The 24,263-nt window shown below is 39.6% G+C and overlaps 1 protein-coding gene across 1 annotated transcript; it reads left to right on the top strand.

Moving 5' to 3' along the window:
- Positions 1-4,527: 4,527 nt before the first annotated feature.
- Positions 4,528-22,429, top strand: csgalnact1b (chondroitin sulfate N-acetylgalactosaminyltransferase 1b). Its single transcript, XM_036526974.1, has 7 exons — positions 4,528-5,170; positions 8,793-9,009; positions 12,153-12,254; positions 18,036-18,214; positions 18,691-18,785; positions 19,128-19,209; positions 20,958-22,429. Exons 1-7 carry the CDS (start codon positions 4,528-4,530, stop codon positions 21,245-21,247), a joined length of 1,608 nt encoding a protein of 535 aa, XP_036382867.1. The 3' UTR covers positions 21,248-22,429.
- Positions 22,430-24,263: the final 1,834 nt, after the last annotated feature.

Genomic DNA, 24,263 nt, shown 5'->3' with positions numbered 1-24,263 from the left:
TACAGGTGGTAAAATAATATAGGCAGAATATAAATGCAGATATCACTGTTTTTAATTTGTTTTAATTGTTTTTTAATTTGAGCTGCATTTATCAGTGGAAGAGAAATTGACCACTCTAGCAAATATTAGAAGGTGGCCACCATGACATCTTGTATTCCTCTTATAAATTGTAAAAACCAGGATTTACAGCTGTATGTCTGGAATATATTTCTAGTTTGTTGCTCAAAAATACAATTAAATGTAATGCAGATTACATTTTATGAGTTGATTTTGGGAAATGAAGCGAGTTCATTGGCCCTTAGTGCCAGGGGAGAGGTGTTAAGCAATTATCACATGAGGGTCATTGGTTTGTGTGCTGATCCCTACCAGTTCTTTCCTCCTTTTTCTCCTGCAGTCTGTCACAGAAGCATCCGGGACGGATTTGATCTCCTTAGATCTCAGCAGCAAAGCTTTGTTTCGTCTGCAGATCCGCCGTGTTAACGTGTCAGTTCCAGACAGCTCCTTTCCAATTCCCCTTCCCTGTTGTCTCTCGCAGGGAGATCAATCTCAGCCCCACATTCCCTTCAGCACTGCCAATCTCAGTCAACGTCCTAAAGCTTCACTGACCTGGAAACAGCACAGAGGAAAACAAAATAACAATCATAAAAATAGAAAATATAGACAATATAAAGATAATCTAGCTCACAGTTATTACTGCTTAGGCACTACTCTGAGGAGGTAAACTTGGGTTCTCAGTAAATGTTGGCAGATCACGGTGTGTGTGTAGCTGCTGCCCTTTGGTGAATCCAGGGGAAAGCAAAGATGATCCCCTGACCTCACGCTGTTGAGGTTCCTCTGTTCCATGATTGGGTTCCCTGTGGGGAACCCTATCACAGCTGTTTTTATACAGTCAAAGATGTTCTGCACCACATAACAAAAAAGAAGATTTTCCTGTGTAACTTGTTCTGTGTAAAACACAGGAGAAGTACAGCACATATCTTTGCATGACTGTACACTTTGCACCCTGTATTTATTTCATATATAAGTGAGTGCTTGCATAACTAACCTATGAAATTCTGTATCCACTTAAAGGAAATGTCTAGTCAAAAGCTAGACTTAACCTTTGTTCAATGTGTGTCAGACACTTACATCCATGAATAATATGCTTTCAGTGTATCACTAGATGTATTCATATGGAGTCTTCTTTTGATGAGATGTCTGGGACATCTATGACTTTCTATGGTCTTACAGCAATGCTTGTTGTCTGTGTCAATGTCTCTGATTGCTTTAATACACAAATATGGTTGCAGATGTCCTTTGAACATTTGTTCCATTGCAGAAAATGTGGTTGAGCTTCAGAGTCAGTTTTTATTTTTAAAATATTTATAGCCAGGCTTATCAGACCTCATGTTAGTGGTCTTCTGATTCGTATTCTGGCATATGCATATCTAGGCATTTTTGAGTGCACTCCTACATGGTTACATACTCTGTTTCAGGACAAGAGTTATGAACCCAGTTGAACTCAGTGGTTGGATTTTCCAAAGCTCCTACATTATCTCATGCTTTCTCCCAAGTTTAACATTAGTCATTGCTGGATTATTATTCTACCAGACTGAATTCAATGTTGTTTCAACATCACGCAAATTATGTGCCAGTACATGTCAGAAACAGCTTCTCATACCTGTTTCTAAAGCAACAAAATGATTAATCAAATTCTGAAAGCAATTCTCAGCAGTAAAGGAGTCCATACAAGGATTTCATACTATTACACTTTTGAATACAAATCCCATTTCATTGCAAAATCTCTGAAAATGGAAACAGTATAATATCAGCAGTTTATATGTGAAATAAATGAGGACACTATTGATATGCCTTTTGGCTGAAACAATATAAAGTTGTTTAATCCAGATTGAACATAAGTAGCCTTTTCATGATGTCCAGATTTATCCGTCCTGTCAGGACAGTTTAGCATTCACTGCTAACATAACTAACCCTTTCATTAAACACAGCTCCTGCCAGGTCTGTAAAGGGACTAATTGTGCAGGCAGTCAGTGGAGACTTGCAAAAACACACACACACAAATACAAACACACATAGACCTACACTTAAACCCTCTCTCTTTCTCACACACACACACACATACACACACACACACACAAATGCAAACATATATTATGTGCATGCAAAAACCCTCTGTTTTTAAAACACACACATGTCCACAGACATATTCATACATACACATGTTTTCAGTATGGGCCAACCAAAATAATTATTGTTGCCAAGTAGAAGTAGGGACTTTTTTGAATAGGATGAAGTTACATAATCGTCTCAACATTTTGATGTTTTGCTCTGTTCACAAAAAAATGTCATGGGCACAAATCATTAAGCTAATCGCTAAAAGTAAAATAACACTAATTATTTATACCTGAATGGATTCCTTGACACTTGCAGTGTTATAATGCCAGGGCATGACTTGCGGTGATATCATGAAGAGAGAGAGAGTTTAGAGTATCCTGACAAGTGCATTTCAGTTCTGAAAGGATGAATAAGCACACATTCAGAGAGCTGTCTCCTTTTGAAATGTACTTTGGGCACTTTTGGTCCCTTTTGAAAATCCCAGATGTGTGCTGCTGATTGCATTATTCCTCATTTATAATTTCATGATCGGTTAGTGTCCTTGTGGACACCTTGGAAGGTGCCTCTCTGTTTGGCATACAGCATTCCAGTGTTGAATTGGAGTAATTTTATTTGGGGCTGGTATAATGGCTTAGTAATGGCCTTGAACTGCTGTTTTGCCCAACGGGCACACTCGCACGTCAAGCTGATTCACGCCACAGAAAACATAAGCTCCAAGGTGTGAACAAGGCTGCAGTGATAATTCATGGAGAGACTGATTAGTTTAGTCATACCCATTTGATCAAACAATTAAATTAAGCAAAAGAATCTTTTGATCCTATTTTTTTCATCCAGACATTTCTCTCTGTAGAGTGGATTTTTTTAAACTACTGATTGAATCCATGTACATGTCATTAGTACCTCCCTAGTGTTTGAAGAGGTTAAAGCAACACCCACAGAATGTTATCTGATAGTTTTTATATGGACCATCTGGAATGTTCTTAACAACCCACATGTGTCCAGCAGCAGGAAACTTTTCAGGATACTGAGGTACCCTGGACTCATCTCTGTTTGAATCTCCACTCACTCAAAATGAATTCAAAATAACTCATGTAACTATGAAATAACCATAATCTGTTTACAAATCTGCATGAAAAATTAATGTTAGTAATACCTGTGCATTGATATGGGCATAAATTAATGTAATCCTTGAAACAAAGTTTCACTAGTCCACATTTTTATTAATAACATATTACTCTGTTATTAATAATGCTAAAGATTTTTTACATACTTTATAGTTATAAATCTATGATGTAATACATTTTAACCCTCCATTATTTAACCTGAAAATAGTTGTATAACATTCTGTGTATGCTCTGTCTCTGTATAGACCAGTTGTAAGTGATTTGTTCTTTTATCTCTTCCAACTCCCGATGTGAACTATTTAGAAAGTATGTGAAGAAACTAACTGTACTGTTTTGATAAATAAATTACTGTTTTTTTCTCTCATGTCAAACAGACTTGAAGAATGAAGAAATTATGCCAAAGCCAAAGAAACGGACAAACGTGAAGACTATTTTTAGACTGGGCAACTATGTATTTACACTTACCAAGTGTGAAAATCATATACCTAGTGAAAAAACCTACAACAAAGATGACTGTATGTTTAAACAGATTTCTGAATCAAAGTAGGCAAGCTAAAATATTTATTTAAATGCATTCAATGTTACGATGTATTTTAATTTGAAACATATTTGAAATATGAATTTTAGCATCATGATAGCTTCATAATGGACATTTCCATTGAGAAACTAAAGTAAATCATACATCCATGGGGTGATCTTCACTGTTACACAATCCTGTAGTTATGAAACATGACACAGACAGGCAGTAACAGGTTTAAGGATGTGTCACATCCTTAAACCTGTAGGCAATGGAACAAAACACATACATGCTCTGAAGTCAATGTGTTCTTTGCATGTCATGCAACATCAAATGAAAATGGAAATATTAGACAGACAGAGTAAAACCACATCTGACAGCCAGGAGACTGAGTCTCAGTTAGGCGGCGGAAGAGCTTCTGGTTTTGTTCATCAGACTGGATACAAATCAGTCCTTTAGGATATCCATCACGAAGGCCAGGCCTGAGGAAGGACGCAGCCCTCAGCACATTCTCTGACAAAGGAAACTGAATAAGTTCAGACTTCAGACTGTAAGCAAATGCTTCTGAATTTCAACGTTTCACTCGACTCGTGTGGAACTGCATGAGCCGCTTGCAACACGCACTCTTCCTTGCGACAAACGACCATAAGGAGGGAAGGAATCCATTACATCTTTGTTGAACGGACTACATGCGGCTTGTGTAAGATGACTGTTGGCTAGGTTGAGTGCCACAGACAGCGTGGGGCCTCTGATGTAGCTTCGGGGAGTACCATGCTGCGGAGGGGGCTTCAGGCCTGGGTGGTCCGCGTCGGGGTCCTGCTGGTGGCGGTATGCTCCGGTCTCTCCCTCCTGTACGTGTTCGCCTGCAGCCCACACTCGGACGACGTCCTGGCCCCCCTGCCCCGGGTCAACGCTCCCACAGGGAAGGAGGGGTACCAGGCCCTGCTGCAGGAGCGAGAGGAGCAGCATCGGCACTACATCAGCAGCCTGCAGAAGCAGATCTCCCAGCTGAAGGAGGCCCTAGAGCAGCGCAGCGAGCAGCTGAGGAGCATGAAGGACTCCCTGAAACTGGCGGTCGGGACTCCGCCCTCCGGGCTCCTGGGTGGCGAGGCCGAGAGGAGCCGCGTCGACCTCCAGGAGTTCTTCCGCTCCCAGCTGTCCCGAGCCGAGGTCCAAGAGGGCACCAAGCTTCCCAGCGAGTACGCCTTGGTGCCCTTCGAAACCTTCACCCTGAACAAGGTGTACCAGCTGGAGACGGGGCTCACCAGACACCCTGAAGAGAAGCCGGTTCGAAAGGACTGCCGGGACGAGCTGACCGAAACCCTGGAGACTGCCCTACAGGCCTTAAACTCCCCCTGGGAGGGAGGCGACCCTGCTCACCGGCGGGTCTACTCACCTGGAGACTTCATTGAAGGTGAGTCCTAGAGTTGCAATCAATAGATACTTACTGTAGATGTTAAATGTGCTGACAGTCAAACAGAATGAGCACATTCTGATTTGATTCTGATTCACATAGAAATGCAGGCATACAGTGAGCAATGTTTTTTTTTCATCTGAGCAGTACAATTCATCTGAAGCTTTTCCTAAAGAGTTAGAGTAGGACACATTTTCGGGTAAAAGGACAGGATGTGACCATGCCAGCAGTATGAAGGCATGGTTTGAGGAAGAAGAGATCAAGTTTATGCGCTGGCCATCGCAGGCACCTGTCTAAGATCACATTGAGAAGGATTTGGACCAAGCTGCAACCAAGGTCCATGAGCAGAACCCTGGGAAGCTGTGAGAGCTGCCGTAAACAGTGCAGAGAAGTGCCACTGGTGCACTGAGCCTTGTGGGTGCAGCGTACCAACGCGTTGTGAGGCCTTCATTACAGCTGAAGGGAGATGTACTAGGTATTAAACTAATGATTTATTTATATGCACTGTGTCTCACTTGCACTGCGTGTTATCATGATCAACCTTTCCGTGATGAAGAATTCATCTAGCAGGTGAGTTATGGTTCATGACTGCTAGCGTTGCATGGAAGTCACACTAACTGCACAGCACAAAGTTTTTTCCCCTTAAATACCATCATTTTCCTTTAGAACGGCAGGAAACCTCATGAGTTTCCCGATCTTCCTTTGTCATCATCTACTGCACCCCCAGGAAGCCTTGTAATCCAATCAATCTACCTCCTCACAGGGCATGAATCATCAAATGCAGATGTAATGAGTGCACTTAGGGCCACTGTTTTCCAGCTGCTGTTATTGTTTCATTCATCATGTTCTCATTTTATCCTTATTGTATAGTTTATTCTTAATGATATAGCGTGGATGCCTCCATTATGAAATTACTGCTGCACCCCAATGATACATTATGATGTGCAACATAACTCTTATGTTCTTCCTTTATGACTCCTCAAAGAAGTTGTTGTGCACTGGCCACATATCTGAACTGAAGAACTATTAAACTGAAAGCATTAGAGAAAGAAAGAAAACAAATCTGTCTGCCTCTTGGAATGAACATTTTGCTTCTTGAAACACAAGGGTATTATAAATAGGAATACAGCAAAAAGCTGCGGACTCGATATAAAATTGAGTTTATTGATCCTGAACACTTTCAACTCTATTTTTCAAACTACTATACGGGGTGAATGGTAAGTTATGCGTCTTGCCCGGAAGCATCGATTAGATGTGAGGTAAAAAATCAATTGCAAACTCACCGGGATCTTGAAGATCCATTAAATTAGCCAATGCTGACATATACGAAAAGGATCTAATTAACTCATCAGCTGAAAGGGACCTAATTAATCATCATTAACCTTGTGTCCCCCCAGTGGACTCGTCATGACAGTCATCTTCATCTTATCATCATCATGACAATCATCACCACGATCTTCATCTTCTTAATAATTATAATCACAATCTTAGTAAATATTCACATACAATCTTCTGGGATAAACAGAAGAACCTCAAATTAAATTCAGTGGGACAGCGTCTACTTTTAATAGGACAGTCAGAAATATGTTTTAAAGTTTTGGAATTTTACTCTTTGGGTATGTAGAGAAACATTAAATATAAAACAGTATCATCTTTGTAAGTCATTTTACACATTGTATTTAGTGTGTGTGTGTGTACTGTGCTGTCAAAGGGAAAATACATGCATACAAAATTTATTTTGATTTTAATGCATTTTGCTTTGATTACATTTCTAGGCCTGTGTCAGGCAATGCCTTACCGTGTGACATACTGTAATTATCTATCTATCTAGCTATCTATCTATCTATCTATTATTATTATTATTATTATGATTGTTGTTGTTGCTGGTGGTATTATTATTATTATTATTCATCACAATGGCTGAAGTACTGTGCACAATGCATCACTTGATAGTGAGGGGCAGATAAAGTGGGAATATCATTAGTTTCAGATTTTCATTGCCACAAATTTTCATTGAATGTAAAAAAAATCATTGAATGTAAGAGGACATACATATAATTGCATTGCTCTGTGTTTTTGAGTCCTGGTAACAAAGATACCTTTGGCAAGGTTGTTGTGTTTGTATTTTATCTCAGCTAGCAGATAGTGCATAGATGTGCCGTTTTCTGTTGTTCTTGGCAGGTTGCTCAAGTCAGGTTGCTCAAGTCAGGAAATCTTGTTAATGGCTCGATGATTATCTAGCACAAACGCCACTTTTGATTCTGATAGCATTTGAAATATTCCATGTCTGTTTCTAAATGAATATCACCCTATTGGAGACATGGAGTGACTCTCTTGTTCTTTTTAACTTGAAGACTGCGCTAGGCTATATTTCTGTCTGTGAGAGTGAATTGTATGTGTTTCCCTATATGTAAAAACAGCACTGATGTCAACACTTCACAAACAAAACCACAAACATTTTGAAATTTCAAGCAAGAAATTTCCCTTTGCAGTTCCTGAATCAACACCATATTATATTATCAGATTCACATAAACATTTATTGTTCATTATTTAACCTTTCCTCACACTTCCTCTCTATACTTGGTATAAAGCACAATCAAAAAAGGACACAACATCAATTACAGGAATGTCTACTACTACTATCAGAGCTGCAGCATTGCTGCCCCTATCTAATGTGTTCAGATGTATGCATGACAGTATTAATGGTATTAAAGGTATGTAATGCATCAATGTATTACAATTCAATAAACCTTAGTCTTGGTGATACATCTAAAATGGTTGAATGGTTAATGGAAGACCTAGTTTGCTCAGGATTTTACTGCAAATAAAATGGCATGTCTCATTGATTTAAATACTTTTAAACTTCCACACTTTGCAGGAGGCCCATAGAAAGAGCAAAATTAATTGCTGGCCAAAGATGTGTAAATCAGCTGGGAGCAATGCAGACACCACATTATTCATGTGGTTGTTTTTAAATACTTGGAAGGGCATTGACAACTAAGTCAGAATTTTGGTGCTTACTGGTGAATAAGTAGGGCTGTAAATTGTGATATTCTGTGGATCTTCTTTGCTTCATTTTCCCAAAGATTCATTTGTTGTTTTATTTTTTGTGGTAGATTTATGTAATCTTTCATTGCCTGTTAATATGTTTCAGTCCTCCTCAGCCAGCGCTGGGTAGTACTGTTTATGTTCTTCTCTCCGAATTGGTTCCCATGCCTTATCAGATCAATTCTTTTCAGTACACGCACTGTTTCTTTTCTATTCCAGTATGACATAAGATTTTCTTTTTCAGGATTTTGCTCGCTATCGAGTTTGTTATTGTAGTAAGTTTGTGTATTTCTTTGGATAAAGAAAACTTTCTTTGGATAAAGAGTGATGTATGAATGAAAAAACAACAGTGACACAATAAAGTGGTAATCAGAGCAGCTGCACTTTTTCTCACTGAAACTGCAAGTGCTGACAATCTTTTCACGAAGTGTATTTTCATTCGTTTTGTCACGCCTGCCGTGAAAGGAACCGACGTGTTTATGAAAGCTGTAAAACAGGGCAAAAGTGGTGTGTGCTGTCAGTTAAGTCTTATTCAGAAGGATCACTCAGCCTCATTGTAATGATTCCTGGCAGGGATTTCTCGGATGGAGAAAGACAAGGGGACTCTGTATGAGCTCACCTTCAAGGGTGACCGAAGCCGTGAGTTCAGGCGGCTGGTGTTTTTCCGCCCGTTCGGACCCCTGATGAAGGTGGCAAGCGAGACGGTGCACACAGCCAACATGCTTATCAATATCGTCGTGCCCTTGGCCAGGCGGGTCGAGAAGTTCAGACACTTCATGCGCAACTTCAGGTAAGGAGTCACGTGTTCCTTTTTCTCTGACTGTTTTTTTTTCATCAACGGAAAGTGTTCAAAACAATGGTATGCAAATCACAAATCATTTCTTTGAGCAAGTTGCTCTTGCAGTGGGTACAGAGCTCACTTGTTATAATGTAGCCGCCTGTGATTAATTCAAATTTAATTCAAATTAATGCAAATTCCTTCTGCACAATGATCTCATACAATATTTCATTTATAAATCATCACTGGTAATACACTTTAGAAAAAAACCATGATTAAGCAGCGTCGCTATCGTGGACTGTGGCAGATGACACCGTCAGAAATTTGAATATACAGTATGTGGCATAGTGGTCGTTTATGAAATGAAAAAATGGGAAATGAGTTTCATAATTAAATTGTTACTGTCCATATCATTGACTCGCAGAATTTTCATACATTAGCAAGAAAGCTGCCTTGAATGCATCAGCTTATGAAATTTCTCACAAAGCAGAACTGGTGATTGGTCATTTGTCAGTGTAATTCAGCCAATGAGCTTTGTAGCCACACAGTTAAGAGCCATACCATCACCATCAAATGGAAGAATGCAACGTTGCACAATATAACACATGCCCCGGAGTGGGGGGGTATCACCTACTTTTTCAAGCAATATTTTTATTTTGATACAACACTCCACCTCAACACAGAAACCCTGTATTTAGGGATTTCCAAATGTGGAGCACTATCAGCTGACAGTGTATTTTGAAACCTATCTCTGATGCATTTATGTGCCTGCTTTTTGGTTGGGTTGGATCTTGGCCCTTACACAGCTGCACAGTGGAATGCAGTGTATTGTGAAGTAATTGGTGGTGCTTAGTCAGAGGGGTTGTCTATGCCATGATATCACTAGCATGATCCCATTCCTCTTTCCTAAGGAAGAAAATCAATGGTCATAGTCTTCTAAACCTCCTCAGTGATGGCTCTCTTCCTGGAACCCATTGCACATGAGAATCTCTACCTCTCGTAATCTCATTGTCCACACTTTTAATTTGTGTTGTGCACACTGCAAAGCAGATGCTGAAGATAAATGAATGATCCTAAATGGCTTGTTTTGTTTCCTATGGAACAACAATGACCGACTCCAGTAGAGAAATGTAGATAGCATCCATTACTTTTCCACCATTTTAAGAAGCTCAAAAATAAGAGACTATCAGTGCAGTTTACCCATGCAAATCTGTGGAAGGGAGATCTTAGGCTGTTTGAAGAAGAAAAGAGCTTTGATAGCTTGAATATTTGATTAATCCCTTTTTTGAACTATACTGTGTTTCTACAGTAAAGGATGAAAGTACAAGTGATATGTCTGACAGTGTTTTGCAGAATAGCTTTTAGTGAGTCTCAGTGGCATGTGTTTCTCCTAGTGTCTGGACTCATTCTGTCAGTGATTACAGAGCAAATAAAGCCATATGTTGCAGCTCCGTCCTCTCTAACATGTAATTTAGAGTTTTGGAAAGAATGTCATATTCTACATTAAGTGACCCATAGATTGATTAAACTTATCCATGCTACCAGTGTATCTGGACACTTACGAAGATGCAGAAGATGGGATCACAATATGGCTTGGATAAGCATGACAGATGTTTCTCAACAATCATCCTACAATCAAACCTTTCCTATATTTTCTCTGTTATCAACCATTGATTTAGGTGATCAATATAATTGCATGAGTTTTGCCTTAAATAACCTTTTAACAAAATCATACATGATGGATTACATGCATGCTTTCCAGAAGTATTTATATTACTTTGAAAAATGTTTATGTGCATTTATGAGCATGTTGATGACCTTTGAAACTGTTGTGTAAATCCAGTCATTGTAAAGGCATTTCCTCACATTGGTGCTGTTGAGAGAGGAAGGAAGTGGTGGAAGTTGCACATTGTGACTGGTGACAGGAGCTGGTCAGATGCATTGAGTGGGATTTTGAAATAAAAATAGCTTGCGTGTAACACTTTGAAAGAGACCAAAACCAGTGTCGTGTGGGGTGAGCATGCAAGGTGTGACACTGTGCGGAGTAGTGCCACAGTGCAGGGGGCCCTGAAGCGCTGTCAGTGCAGCCAGGGACAGTCTAATCTATAGGGCTCTCTGATGAGGAGAGTCACCTTTGGTGCATGCGCTGAAATTGAAATGAATCTATCCCAAACGGTATGTAGCTCTCTAAGGGAAAATTGAAGGTTCAACCTGCAAAAACCTGCCCCCTCCGAATCTTGTGTGGGTGGATTTTGTGGTACACCACTGATCAGAACTTTACTTTCAGCTGAATCATTACTCCCTTGTCAGTTTGTCTAGGTGTGTGCATGGCTCTTTATGTTGCTCACTCCGGGTTTTGCAATCAATTGACCACTTTAAAGTGAAAAGAACTGCTGTGGGCCATGTCTGACTTTCTTCAGTTAATAAAGAGCTTTTCCCAGTAAGCCATACGCTCTTAGATGTGGATTTTAGTGTTACATCAGCTTTCTCTCCTTCATATTTAAATAAGATAGGACTACCACCATTAAAAATTGTTACATCAGCTGTCACTCCCAGTTAAATAAGACAGGAACACCACCATTAAAATTGTTACATCAGCTCTCTCTCCTTCATATTTAAATAAGATAGCAATACCACCATTAAAAATTGGATTGGTAAACACTGTGCTGTTTGTTGTGGTACTAGTAACCCACTGGACATTAAGAATGTTTTTTTTTTCTGTGAAGATAATGTCTTAAATGTACAGGAGCCTTTGAATCAAATGGATATATGTTCACTGTGGGTCTATGGTGCCTGCATTTCAAGTGATAATTATTATACATCCCACATATAGGGTTACACAATCGGAATGTGAGTTGCTCAAACAACATCGAGACAGCAATTTTTTGGACCAGAGGGGCCGCACCTCATTTAACCAGCCACACTGAAATGTCGGTACAGACAATACACTATAATCTGTGATTCAGAGAATCAGAGGGAATTACACTGACTGGACGTTCCAAGAGCAATACTGTAGGTGCAACACCTATGGTCTATATAGCTATGCACCTTCACTGAAAGGACCATGCAGAAAGGAACTGGTTCATGCTTCAAAGAGTTTCTTTGGAAAAAATGGCAGGTTGGTTCATGTCTTACTCCATCTCCTTTTGTTTCAGAGAAGTCTGCATTCGTCAGGACAGGAGAATCCACCTCACAGTGGTATACTTCGGGAAGGATCAGATAAGGGAAGTGAAAGGGATACTGGACAAGACCTCAAAGTAAGCGAAATGTTCTTGTAAATGGTATAACATTTGCATTTACTTTACTTGCTTAACAGACTCCTCTATCATAGTTTAAATTTTTTTATGCCATGTGTTTATACAGCTGAATATTTACTTTAGGGATTTACCTTGCTCGAGGGGTGTAACATCTCCACCTGGGAATCCACCAGCAACCCCCTGGTGGCAAGTAATGCTTATTACCACTCCAACGCACAAATGTCACAGCACAGTATGTCCCAACACTTTGGAGGCAAAGAGTCCTCTTTCATTTCAGGCACTGACAATAGTTTTCAGTCTTTGATTTTTTCCCCCGTATCACTGCATGACCTCATTCTAATGCAACACATTTCCTTAGAATATCACCTACCATTCAGTTATTTGTTGCTCTATCCATACGAGAGGGAGGCTACAATGTGATTAAAGTGATTTAGCTTCACACTAAATCAGTTCTCAGAGGTTGAAAAGTGCTAAAGCACTGCAACAGAAATGTGATGTATACCAACCTGTCCTATGTGTTTTGTGAAGCCATCCATCAGAGTAAAAGCCTTACATAAATATTTTGTTCTGAAGTGGTGAATGAATTTTTGCCAGTGGGTAAATTTGTTTATTGGAGGTAATTTCTGAGGACAAAAGACTCCATTACAATGTTCCCACAAAATGACAAAATAAGTCTGGTTTGCTATAACGAACTGTGTCCCCTTGGGCGTCATTTCATTTATAATTAACAGCTTCAAGTACACTTCTCTCTGAGGTGGCAAACACACCAAAATAAGAATGTAAAGGTTTGGTTCTACTGCTTTGTCAAAGACACTTCTTTACAAGTGAGCACAATTCTTTCATCCAAGATGTCTCTTGCCAAATGTACAGACTGTAGTCTTTTAGCATTTCACAATATCCCTACATTTGATGAGTGATATTCTTATGAGAACAATGACCCACTAACATCCATCCATGTTGCAAATGATCAGATCTCTCTGGTCAGGGCTGATTGTAATTAGAATAGCTTTAGATCACTGTGTGTCTGGCAGAGTGGCATTGCAGTTGTGTCCTTGTCAGATGGATGTCTGCCCTGTGCTTTGCTAGCCCGAATCTCAGATTCAACTCAAGCCCACAGGGCACAGGAAGCTCACTTCTCACAGGAAGTTAGTCACATTAAATCTAACATATAACACCATTGCAAAAAAAGAACACATACAGTTGCAAGAAAAAGTATGTGAACCCTTTGGGATTACTTGGATTTCTGCATAAATTGGTCATAAAATATGTTCTGATCTTCACCTAAGTCACATCACTAGACAAACACAGTCTGCTTAAACTAATACCGCACAAAAAATTATAAGTTTCCATGTTTTTATTGAACACAACATGTAAACATTCACAGTGCAGGGTGGAAAAAGTATGTGAACCCCTAGGCTAATGACTTCTCCAAGAGCTAATTGGAGCCAGGAGTCAGCCAACCTGGATGTGTTGGTTAAAGCTGCCCTGCCCTATAAAAAACACACACCAGTTTTGAGTTTGCTGTTCTCAAGAGGCATTGCCTGATGTGAACCATGCCTCGCACAAAAGAGCTCTACGATCAAGAATTGTTGACTTGCATCAAGCTGGAAAGGGTTACAAAAGTATCTCTAAAAGCCTTGATGTCCATGTGTCCACGGTAAGACAGACTGTCTACAAATGGAGAAAGTTCAGCACTGTTGCTACTCTCCCTAGGTGTGGTCGTCCTGTAAAGATGACTGTGAGAGCACAGTGCAGAATGCTCAATGAGGTGAAGAAGAATCCTAGAGTGTCAGCTAAAAACTTACAGAAATCTCTGGCACATGCTAACATTATTGTTGACAAATCTACAATAAGTAAAACACTAAACAAGAATGGAGTTCATGGGAGGACACCACGGAGGGAGCCATTGCTGTCCAAAAAAAACATTGCTGCACGTTTGAAGTTTGCAAAAGAGCACCTGGATGTTCCACAGCACTACTGGCAAAATATTCTGTGAACAGATGAAACCAAAATTGAGTTGTTTGGAAGGAACACACAACGCTATGTGTGGAGAAAAAAAGGCACAGCACACCAACATCAAAACCTCATCCCAACTGTGAAATATGGTGGAGGGGGCATCATGGTTTGGGGCTGCTTTGCTGCCTCAGGGCCTGGACGGATTGCTGTCATCGACGGAAAAATGAATTCCCAAGTTTATCAAGACATTTTGCAGGAAAACTTAAGACCATCTGTCCGCCAACTGAAGCTCAACAGAGGATGGGTGATGCAACAGGACAACGACCCAAAGCATAGAAGTAAATCAACAACAGAGGGGCTTCAACAGAAGAAAATACGCCTTCTGGAGTGGCCCTGGAGTCAACCCGATTGAGATGCTGTGGCATGACCTCAAGAGAGCGATTCACACCAGACATCCCAAGAATATTGCTGAACTGAAACAGTTTTGTACAGAGGAATGGTCCAAAATTCCTCCTGACCGTTGTGCAGGTCTGATCTGCAACTACAGGAAACGTTTGGTTGAGGTTATTGCTGCCAAAGGAGGGTCAACCAGTTATTAAATCCAAAGGTTCACATACTTTTTCCACCCTGCACTGTGAATGTTTACATGTTGTGTTCAATAAAAACATGGAAACTTATAATTTTTTGTGCGGTATTAGTTTAAGCAGACTGTGTTTGTCTAGTGATGTGACTTAGATGAAGATCAGAACATATTTTATGACCAATTTATGCAGAAATCCAAGTAATCCCAAAGGGTTCACATACTTTTTCTTGCAACTGTATATGGGTGGTTACCACATTCATAACGTGTTTGCATGGCAGCTTAGAGCAGCCATTTGAACATGTCACCTTGTTCTTAGGAAACCTATGCATATGCCATACACAAATACACTTCCTCTCATAGATGCACAAAACTGCACAAAAATATGCATGCATATGTGCACATACATGTACACATACAGGCACATGCACACATACACTCTGATACACTCAGTCGCAGACAGCTATTTGCACATGCACACATACACGTACACAGACACACACACACACATACACACACACACACACACACACACACACACACACGCACAATATTGAGAAAGATTTGAGAGTATCCAGAAGAAGTCTATTTTGACCATTAACCATCCCACTGCATCAATACTACCATCGACCCAGCATTGTCAACAGGCTTCCATTATTGATATCAGACAAAATGCCACGTACAACACATGCAGCCATGAATTTAAGACCTGTCCACAGTTTGTATCTCCCAAAGTGAGATACAAACTTGTCAGTGCTCCGCCTCCTTAGCTGTCGAGTTTTTGTTTTTTCCTTTGCCCATGTGCTTTTGTTTTCCCTGTGTTTTGGTCCTGCCCCGCTCCCCGCCCGGTCTCCGCCCGCCTGATTACCTGTACACCTGCTTCCCATTCCCTCGTCTGCCCTGCCCTATATCTTCCCTGCTTTTCCCTGTCCTGTTGCTAGTTCGTCACAGTGTTTTTCGCCTGTTTCGTCCCCGCGTTTGCTTTATGCTTCTGTCTGCCTGTTTCCCGTTTTTCGACCCTGCTTGTACCCTGACCTCGTTTTTGCCTGCCTCCTTGCCTTGTTCGCTTGATTGTCTGCCTGTCCGGTTCCCCGACCTTGCCTGCTCCGATTTCCCGATCCTCGCTCTGTCCACGGACTGTCTCCCGGTTTTCGACCCTGCTTGTTTTCGGATTAGCGAATTGCCTGACGATTCCATTAAAGACGCACGGAACCCGACGCTCCCGTGGTCCGCGCCTGAGTCCCTGCCTGAGCCCCGACAAAACTGTGCACAGGGAGTACAGTTTGCTCACAGAGCATTATTACACATTTGCAGCATTTACCAAATGCCAGATCTTTCACCGCAAATGAATTCCCTAGAGAAGAGTTCTCAAGTCAACCTGATAGCACAGAAGTCTTTTATCCACTGTTTCATTGCAGAAAAGATTAACTGCACATCTGGTGTGCCTAATTAATGTCTCTGCTGATGCTCAAAAGTAGAGTTTGCAAATGAAACTGGCGACTTTGCTTTGATCTGCTGATTATCATGCTTCCAGCAGGCCTTTTGAACACAGGGTTCCCACTGACCCCTGCGCCTTATTGGGAATGATGCATTCCTTAATCCGGTTTTAGATGTGGTGGGTGCCCCTCCCACACACACAACATCATTTTTGTTTTGCTGGGTTTTCTCATCACTCACACTGTGCCAGGTGGTAAATATGATGCTGTTGCATATCTTTCTATTTCACTTAGCAACAGAATATATACATTCAGAAAGTAAAACTATAAACCAAAAATAAAATACTCTCCAGTATTGCCCATGGATTTTTTTACACTGGAAGTTACAGTCTGGAATTATAAAACTCCATTTTAATAGCTTAGAGCTAACAAAATATATTTTGACCACAATTATTTTTGTACCAACTAAAATACGTCAGATGTCTCCCAATTATGGAATAAAACTAAAACAAGGTCTTGAGAGTGGACCACAGTTTCAAACTGAACATGCCTTTCCAAGAGTCAAAACCCCAAGGATATCACTTATCCGTTATGGGCACTTATTGTTCTCGATTCCCCACCCACAGCATTGGTTATTTAAAGCCTTCTGTCTTTACATGCACAGGCTTGTACACTGAGTGATATGGCTTACACCACTGATAAGCAGCTGAGGTTCACAATGCAGTAAGGGAGAAGAGTGAGCTATTTTATGAGCAGGGAAGTGAGCAGGGAAGCAGAACCATTGCCCTTCCACATTACTGTTCTGCATGTATAATTTCAGTGAATTTTTAACTTGGTGACAGTGCATTGGCTGACAACTGTCTTGTTCCCAGAAACCATTTCATGCTTTATATTGGTTGTGTTTTTTTCCCCACTGGGAACAAACAATGAAGCTTATCATCATCTCAGCATTAACGGAAAATATTTTTTTCTACAGCAATATTCTTTGTATGTGCCCATTTACATTTTCAGTTTTTAGGACAATGCCTCTCATAAGAGTCTGGATTTGCTTAAGAAGAGCATAATTGCATTTTTGGTACTGCATAAAGGTAGCCCTCCAGATACTGAGTTTTTTTTTTCCCTCTGTGATTCTGGAGTTCAGGATTTATATTATTTTGCTGTGGTGCATTGCGGACCTTAGGAACAGAATGAGTAATTCACTGGGCAAATGTATGATGCACCTAATCAGCAAGTCTTCTGAAGCTTTTAGACCCAGGAGAGCAGAACTGAACTCTCTCTGATGCTCTGGATTTAGGACTTAATGAGTGGAATCATAATAATTCTCCTTTGCTTTGGGCTGTGTGTTGCAAATGCACAATTTCCTGTGGGATATGTACAGATAAAACCATTTCAACTTTGATTCGGGTTGTTCTGTTTCCTTAAAAAATGCTGAACAAATATTTACACATCAATACATGTGTAGAGGTTTAACAAGTACAGTCAAAGCCCCATTCTTTTATTGTACAGGTTCTAGTATGTTATTTCTGTCCAAACTGTGTATGGTTAGCAAAGGTATTATAATTGTAATGGAATGTAAATACATATGTTAAATCTTAAAGCAAATGTTTCACTACAGTGTGATATTAATCACTAAAATAAAATGGTTATACTGTCCTTCTAAGAATTGTGGGTAAGTTTAAATCACTTCTTGGATATTAGAACTTTCTTTTTGTTCTGTAGCATTCCAGTGGTGCCCATTTCACAAATACGAACATTCGAAAGCTGGAACAAAATGATTAAAAAGACTGCAAAAAATGTCCTCTTGTACAGAGAGATGAACTTCAGAAACTTCACCCTGATCCAGCTAAATGAGGAGTTCTCACGAGGGAGGGGCCTGGATGTGGGCGCAAGGGCCTGGAGGCGGGGTAACGTCCTCCTCTTTTTCTGCGACGTGGACATCTACTTCTCCGCAGAGTTCCTCAACTCCTGCCGGCTGAACGCACAGCCTGGTAAGGGCTATGAACACAACAGAACAGAACAGAATGCAGGCATGTGGTCTGCAACTGATTCTTCTTGAATTACTGTTTCCAGAGCACCTCTGAAAGTCTGGGTATGGGTTTCTGGGAATAGGTATTTGAAAACTTCTTAAAACATTCAGAATAAATGAAACGATTACCCTCAGAATGGTATATTTGTTTGGGAAGGAGATGATTTATGTTTTAAACTGCATAAAGTCGAGTTTGATCTCTTCTTAAGTAAGATCATGCAAGGAAGATTTTTTTTCCCCAAATTTGCAGATCTGACAACCAGACTTCAGTCAGAGCTATGGCTGCCATAAAAGTCCCTATGTTGCTGAAGTTCAGATTTAGCTTTATCTCTGAGTTGTGAGAGAATTTAACGATAATTTACAATAAGTTCTTGATGTTTCTTTTACAAACTGCTGAGGCAGAAAGATTGTTATCTGATGTGTTTTTCTCGCTCATAGGTAAAAAAGTATTCTACCCAGTTCTCTTCAGCCAGTATAATCCACATGTGATCTATGGCCACAATAGTGCCATACCGCCAATAGAGAAACAACTGGTAAAATATTCTTTTTTTCATATTTCAGCCATAATTGATAAGCTTTAGTTTGGAACAGAAACATGTTACACTGCATTAATCGTATAGTAAATATATCTGCGAACAATCATCCTTAACTGTTTAGACTTAACCATCAATATTTAATTTAAGGAAGTGTTGCTTTACACCTTACAAATATTACATTTTTTGTTCATTTCATTGTGAAATGATACACAAAATGTTGTGTGGTATAAAATAATCTAGGGAATATATATGGTGGATGTATACAAACTCTAATGATTTTTAGGATCTAAAAAAAAGAAAAATATCTGATATTTTTTAAAGAACCTTTTGTTTCTACAGGTGATTGATAAGGATGCCGGATTCTGGAGAGATTTTGGTTTTGGAATGACTTGCCAGTATCGATCAGACTTCGTAAATATTGGTAATTATACTGATAGACTACACTGCTTTAAAATCTACATTGAATGCATATTTAATGAAAATAAATATGAGAAATTGTTTTTTTTTAAATGAACATACAGATAAATTTTAAATTTAATGTGACACTTGACACTTATATAGTATATACTGTAGTTTTAAAGTCTGATGATCAAAATTTTTAATGACATTAATTGGTGATTTTGAGATTGGAGCAAAGAGGCAAGAACTGAGTGTTCTGCTAAGAGTGGCACATATTTACATGCACAGCATCTGCAATATTTAACAATTTGTGGAAGGTGAACTGTATATCTGCACATTGAACCCATACATTATGAGCACCGAATAGAGACTTTTGCCTACAGTAGTTTTTCATTCTACTGTACAAGAGACTAAATCAGTTTATGCACACTGTAGATATGTTGTATATTTATCAACATATCTGAAGACTGCAATGAGTGATCTTATTCTGGGAGCAAAATTTCACATCTGCCTTGAAGGGGAATGTGTGGGATTGTGCAGGGCTACATTTAGTTTGGGATTAATGTGATTCACTGGGGGAAAAAAAACTTTAATCTAATATATAAGAATGTTTAGGATGCGTAAAGTGGCAACCATGCCATTTTACACAGATTACACACTACTGTGCCATTCTTGAAAGCTGAACATTTGAACATGGTTTCAAGAAAATTATTGTGCTTCAAATCATTGTCCAATTACCTGTAATACATCACCTGTAATATATTTATATGGTGGTCATGCAGTTGCCATAAATGTATGATAAAGTTTGTTTTGGACCAACAGTTATTACCTTTTTTGTTGTGCATTAAAGATGTAGATGTACATTTTGTTCCCCAGACAGAAGACCCCTATTGAAAGATATTTATATTTTTATTGCAGCATTATGTCTATTATACTATATAAATTTATATGTTTAATTTGGTGGTTGCCTTATCACAGGCCTACTGTGGACACATTATGATTACACAGCTGCTGATCATTAGCAAAAACAAAATATATCAGGTTCAATTTTTTATTTCAGCAAAAAGAACACAGATTTGCTCTTTGCTGATCAGTGTTAACACTATAAATAGAACACAAGAAACATGTATCTGGGGTTCATGGTTCATTAAACGACTATGGCCCTGAGCATACATGAGTCTACATGAAGGAGAGTAATGTCAAAATGAAGGTCACATGTAGACAGTACAAATTACAGCCCCAGACTGTGTTCATCACCTAAGGAGCTATCATCCAACACAGGCTAGGTTTACAGTAATAAATTATCATCATCGTATCATAATGTCCCTTGAAATTGGATCAATTATTCATGTTGTGATACATAGTAGCTCTAAGGCAAAACCTTAATGTTCTCATTACATTTCTTAATGGGAACACCTTTTCACTTATGCTTTATTACTGCTGTGTGCAGTTTCAAAATATATATGCAAAATTATTCAGATTAATGAACATAACTTGGGATAAACATCATTATAAAGAACCAACCTCCAACCCCCAAGCCTGTAGGCTGTAAAAATGAAAAAAAAAAAGTTCAAGTCTTTTGAAACTGCAATATTGTCATTAACAGTGATACAAAAAATCAGTACTTGTTTCAACAGTAAAGACACCAAGTCATTAATGAATGAAAAAAAAACGAAGTGATTCTGGATTTGTCATATTTTTAATTTTGTCCGGCGTAACTGTTTTGGCTGTTATAGCCTCTCACGGTCAATTGTGCCTCCGGTCCATCAGGTGGCTTCGACGTGGACATCAAAGGCTGGGGCGGGGAGGACGTGCACCTGTACAGGAAGTACCTGCACAGCCACCTGCTGGTGGTGCGCGCGCCCACTCGTGGCCTCTTCCACCTGTGGCACGAGAAGCGCTGCTCCGACGAGCTGCCGCCGGAGCAGTACAAGATGTGCATGCAGTCCAAGGCCATGAACGAGGCCTCCCACGGCCAGCTGGGCATGCTCTTCTTCAGGCGCGAGGTCGAGGCCCACCTGCGCAAGCAGAGGCACCAGAGCCCAGACAGGAAGTCCTGACAGGAAGTGGTGGGGAAAGAGGGGGAGCGAGGGGACAGGAGAAGAGGACGTGGCAGTGACGGACAAAATGGACATGTGGGTAAATTATACCCGGAAGGAACATGTGAGAGGATGAAGGAAGGTTGTTGAATTATACACCTAAAGGTGATGTGAGAGAATGAGGGAGGTTGGTGAATTATATACCTAAAGGTTATGCGAGAGGGAGGGTGGCAGAAAACATGAAGGGATGATGGGAGAGTGGGTGCCAGTCACAAGAGCAAGAATGAAAGAATGATGGAGAAGGACGCGACAATCTACGGATAACAAGGGAATATTTCCATAACAGCTTTTGTTTTGTGGAGGGGAAGTGTCCATGTTGAGCCTTAACGACCTCCTTCTTGTCCACAGCACAGCCCCTGATCTCAAATACCCGCTCTGTATTCTTCAAAAGGAGGAGCTGGGATTACTCTATATTGCCATAGATGTGAAGGATACAAATGTCTTTTTAAACTTCGTTTCCTAAAATAGATCAGAATTACATATGCTGAATCCCTCATTTCTGGGGGGCATGGGAATAGCTGTACTTTATCACAGTCTCATTTATCTCCACTCCTCTTCCTGCATCTTTTCAAGGTTGAATTCTCTATAGAGCAATGTGCAGTGCCTGCATCAACACCGTGGAAAATCATTTGACTAATTTAATTTGACTGGCCATGAAAGTGAAAAGCCTGCTTGCTCAGATGATAAACTGTGCTGATTAGGTCTCACAGAGTGGCCTGGAGGCACCAAGTGACTTTGGTTGAGTAGATCACAGTTTTTGTAAACACCAGCTCTCGCTATTGGTACATTCATCTCAATCTGAATCCTGAACTTCCATTGGGGTTAAAGGGAAATGCGCTACAATGACACTTTTCAGTTGGCGCTGGTTTCCGAGGGTCTGATGAAAAATGAAGTGCGTAAAAACAACTCATATTCGTTTATGACAACAGCAATGTGAACTACCCCTTAATGTTTACACTACGAGGTATGACTGGTGTAAACTGCTGTAAATGAAGGTAATTTCATCCTCTCAGAATAGCAGAATTATCACATTATGCTCACTCAGGAGCAAGAAATATTCTTATAATATTTTTAGAAATAGTCTTAAATTTCATCTGATTAGACCATTGAGCAGACATGTCACTACATCGCACGTACAATAGAGCACAGCATGGACTTAATGTTTTCTCAGCATTTCAAAGATGTATAAAAACTTTTATGATCTGTCTTGAACGTGTCATCAGTTTTATTGTTTTGTTTCTTACAGTGTAGATCGTTTTCTTTTTTACAGCATACAACTTAATTAATTTTCATTACACCATTTATAGCACCCTTATTCCAATAATATTGTCTGTGGCAGTGAGCATCCTTCAAGCTTTTCAGTACTCAAAGGTACGTGAGGACATATTAAAATTTCACTGAGTGGTACAAAGATGTATTTAAGGAGTCTCTGAATGACAAAATGAATTTATTAACCTTTGCTGTTGCAGTTCTTATACAAAGGCTGAATTTATTCACTAGGTGACAGCAATCATTGTGACCAGCATGACACAATAACATCATAAACACAAACCTCGCTACGTACAAAATTTTTGACATTTAAGGAATGTCATATCATTAATTGTAGGACAATGAGTCGTAAATTATCTAGTGAGCTTTACTATAAACCAAAAGGTTGCCTGTTTACATTAGTTAAAGTTAATCTTATCTAGTTAATGAATGAATCTTTATAAACAATGTCCATATTTATCTAGCAGCACAAAGTATCTAGCTAGACAGCCTACTGTAGCTAGCAAATCAACCTCATTTGAGTTCCTCATTTAAAGTACTGATAACAAAATCTCCAAAACAACTGTAGAAATGGTCTTTTCCAATGGACACTCTTCTATGGTTTTGTATGCAGCCAAAATCTGAGATGGCTCTCTCATTAAAAGAGGTACGTGGGACACATTAGTTGCAGCAAGGACAGCGACTCAGCTAACCGAAGCGTTTACTGATGAAAGGTGTGACGGTAGAGTCTTCTATTAAACATCGCATTCTCTCCATGTTGCTGTTCCTAATTCAACCACCAGAGGCCACTGTTTATAACGTAGACGTTTTCAAATCATTAATTTATTGAAGCCTGTGGAAATCTTTGTGCCATTATTCAATGATGGATACAAGGTCTAGATGAAAATCAGTAAAAGCTTTTAGGGTACTAAAAATGCAAAGTCTGAGGATAATTTCATTCAAATCAGTGTGCATCATTCAACTTTGTTCTTAATTTTGCCTTTCTAAAAAACTTGTCCAATAACCAGAATTGTTTTTTCTAGTCTTAGGGGCATGTTTTGTGATAGCATTTCTTATTTGTAAACCAAACACGGTATGTTTAGTCTAATCACATGATTTTTAAAATCTTAGGCTGTAGAGGCTGTAAACACAGGCAAGGGACAGAAACTACAACATGGAGATAAAAGTGTACAGGACAAATTAACATTTTGGTAATTACATTACACTGCATACAATTTTAAAGGACTGAAAAGAGAAATGTTTTTCAGGTTGAATAAAATAACATAAAAATCATAACCAAACAGGGAAAACTGGAAAATAAATCCCTGTAAAGGCAACTGAATGACACCCTGGAAAACAGAGGAAATGAAACCAAGCAGCAAACAACCCATTCACTACAGTCTAGTCTAAAAACTGACAGGCAACTGAAGGGATGGCCAATGGTGGGACTATGGAGAGGTTCTTCCCATCCAACAGAAGCTGAGGACAGAGGTCAGGGTTTTCATATCCAACCATACTGCTGGGCTCCTATTTAATGATTTAGATGGTCCAGTGGTGTGGGGCAAGTAATGTATTTTAACACATGATTCAATTTCAGTTCAAATATATAAAAATTGACATTTGTAAAACTCACTATGTAAATAATGCAAACATAACCGTAACAATACAGATTTCTGATGGAATACAGGGTTAAAGGGTGCATGTTTTTATACTGATGAGATCATTTTGG

This window comes from Megalops cyprinoides, chromosome 4 (genome assembly GCF_013368585.1).
Source record: "Megalops cyprinoides isolate fMegCyp1 chromosome 4, fMegCyp1.pri, whole genome shotgun sequence".
In the NCBI taxonomy this organism is placed as follows: Eukaryota; Metazoa; Chordata; class Actinopteri; order Elopiformes; family Megalopidae; genus Megalops; species Megalops cyprinoides.
This window is presented reverse-complemented; position numbering and strand designations above follow the sequence as displayed.

Bases quoted from the DNA above. Each gene is read 5' to 3' on its own strand.
- csgalnact1b (XM_036526974.1), top strand. From the start codon at position 4,528: ATGCTGCGGAGGGGGCTTCAGGCCTGGGTGGTCCGCGTCGGGGTCCTG. The intron at 9,010-12,152 runs GTAAGGAGTCAC...CTTTTGTTTCAG, and splicing joins CACTTCATGCGCAACTTCAG to AGAAGTCTGCATTCGTCAGG. The intron at 18,786-19,127 runs GTAAAATATTCT...TTGTTTCTACAG, and splicing joins CGCCAATAGAGAAACAACTG to GTGATTGATAAGGATGCCGG.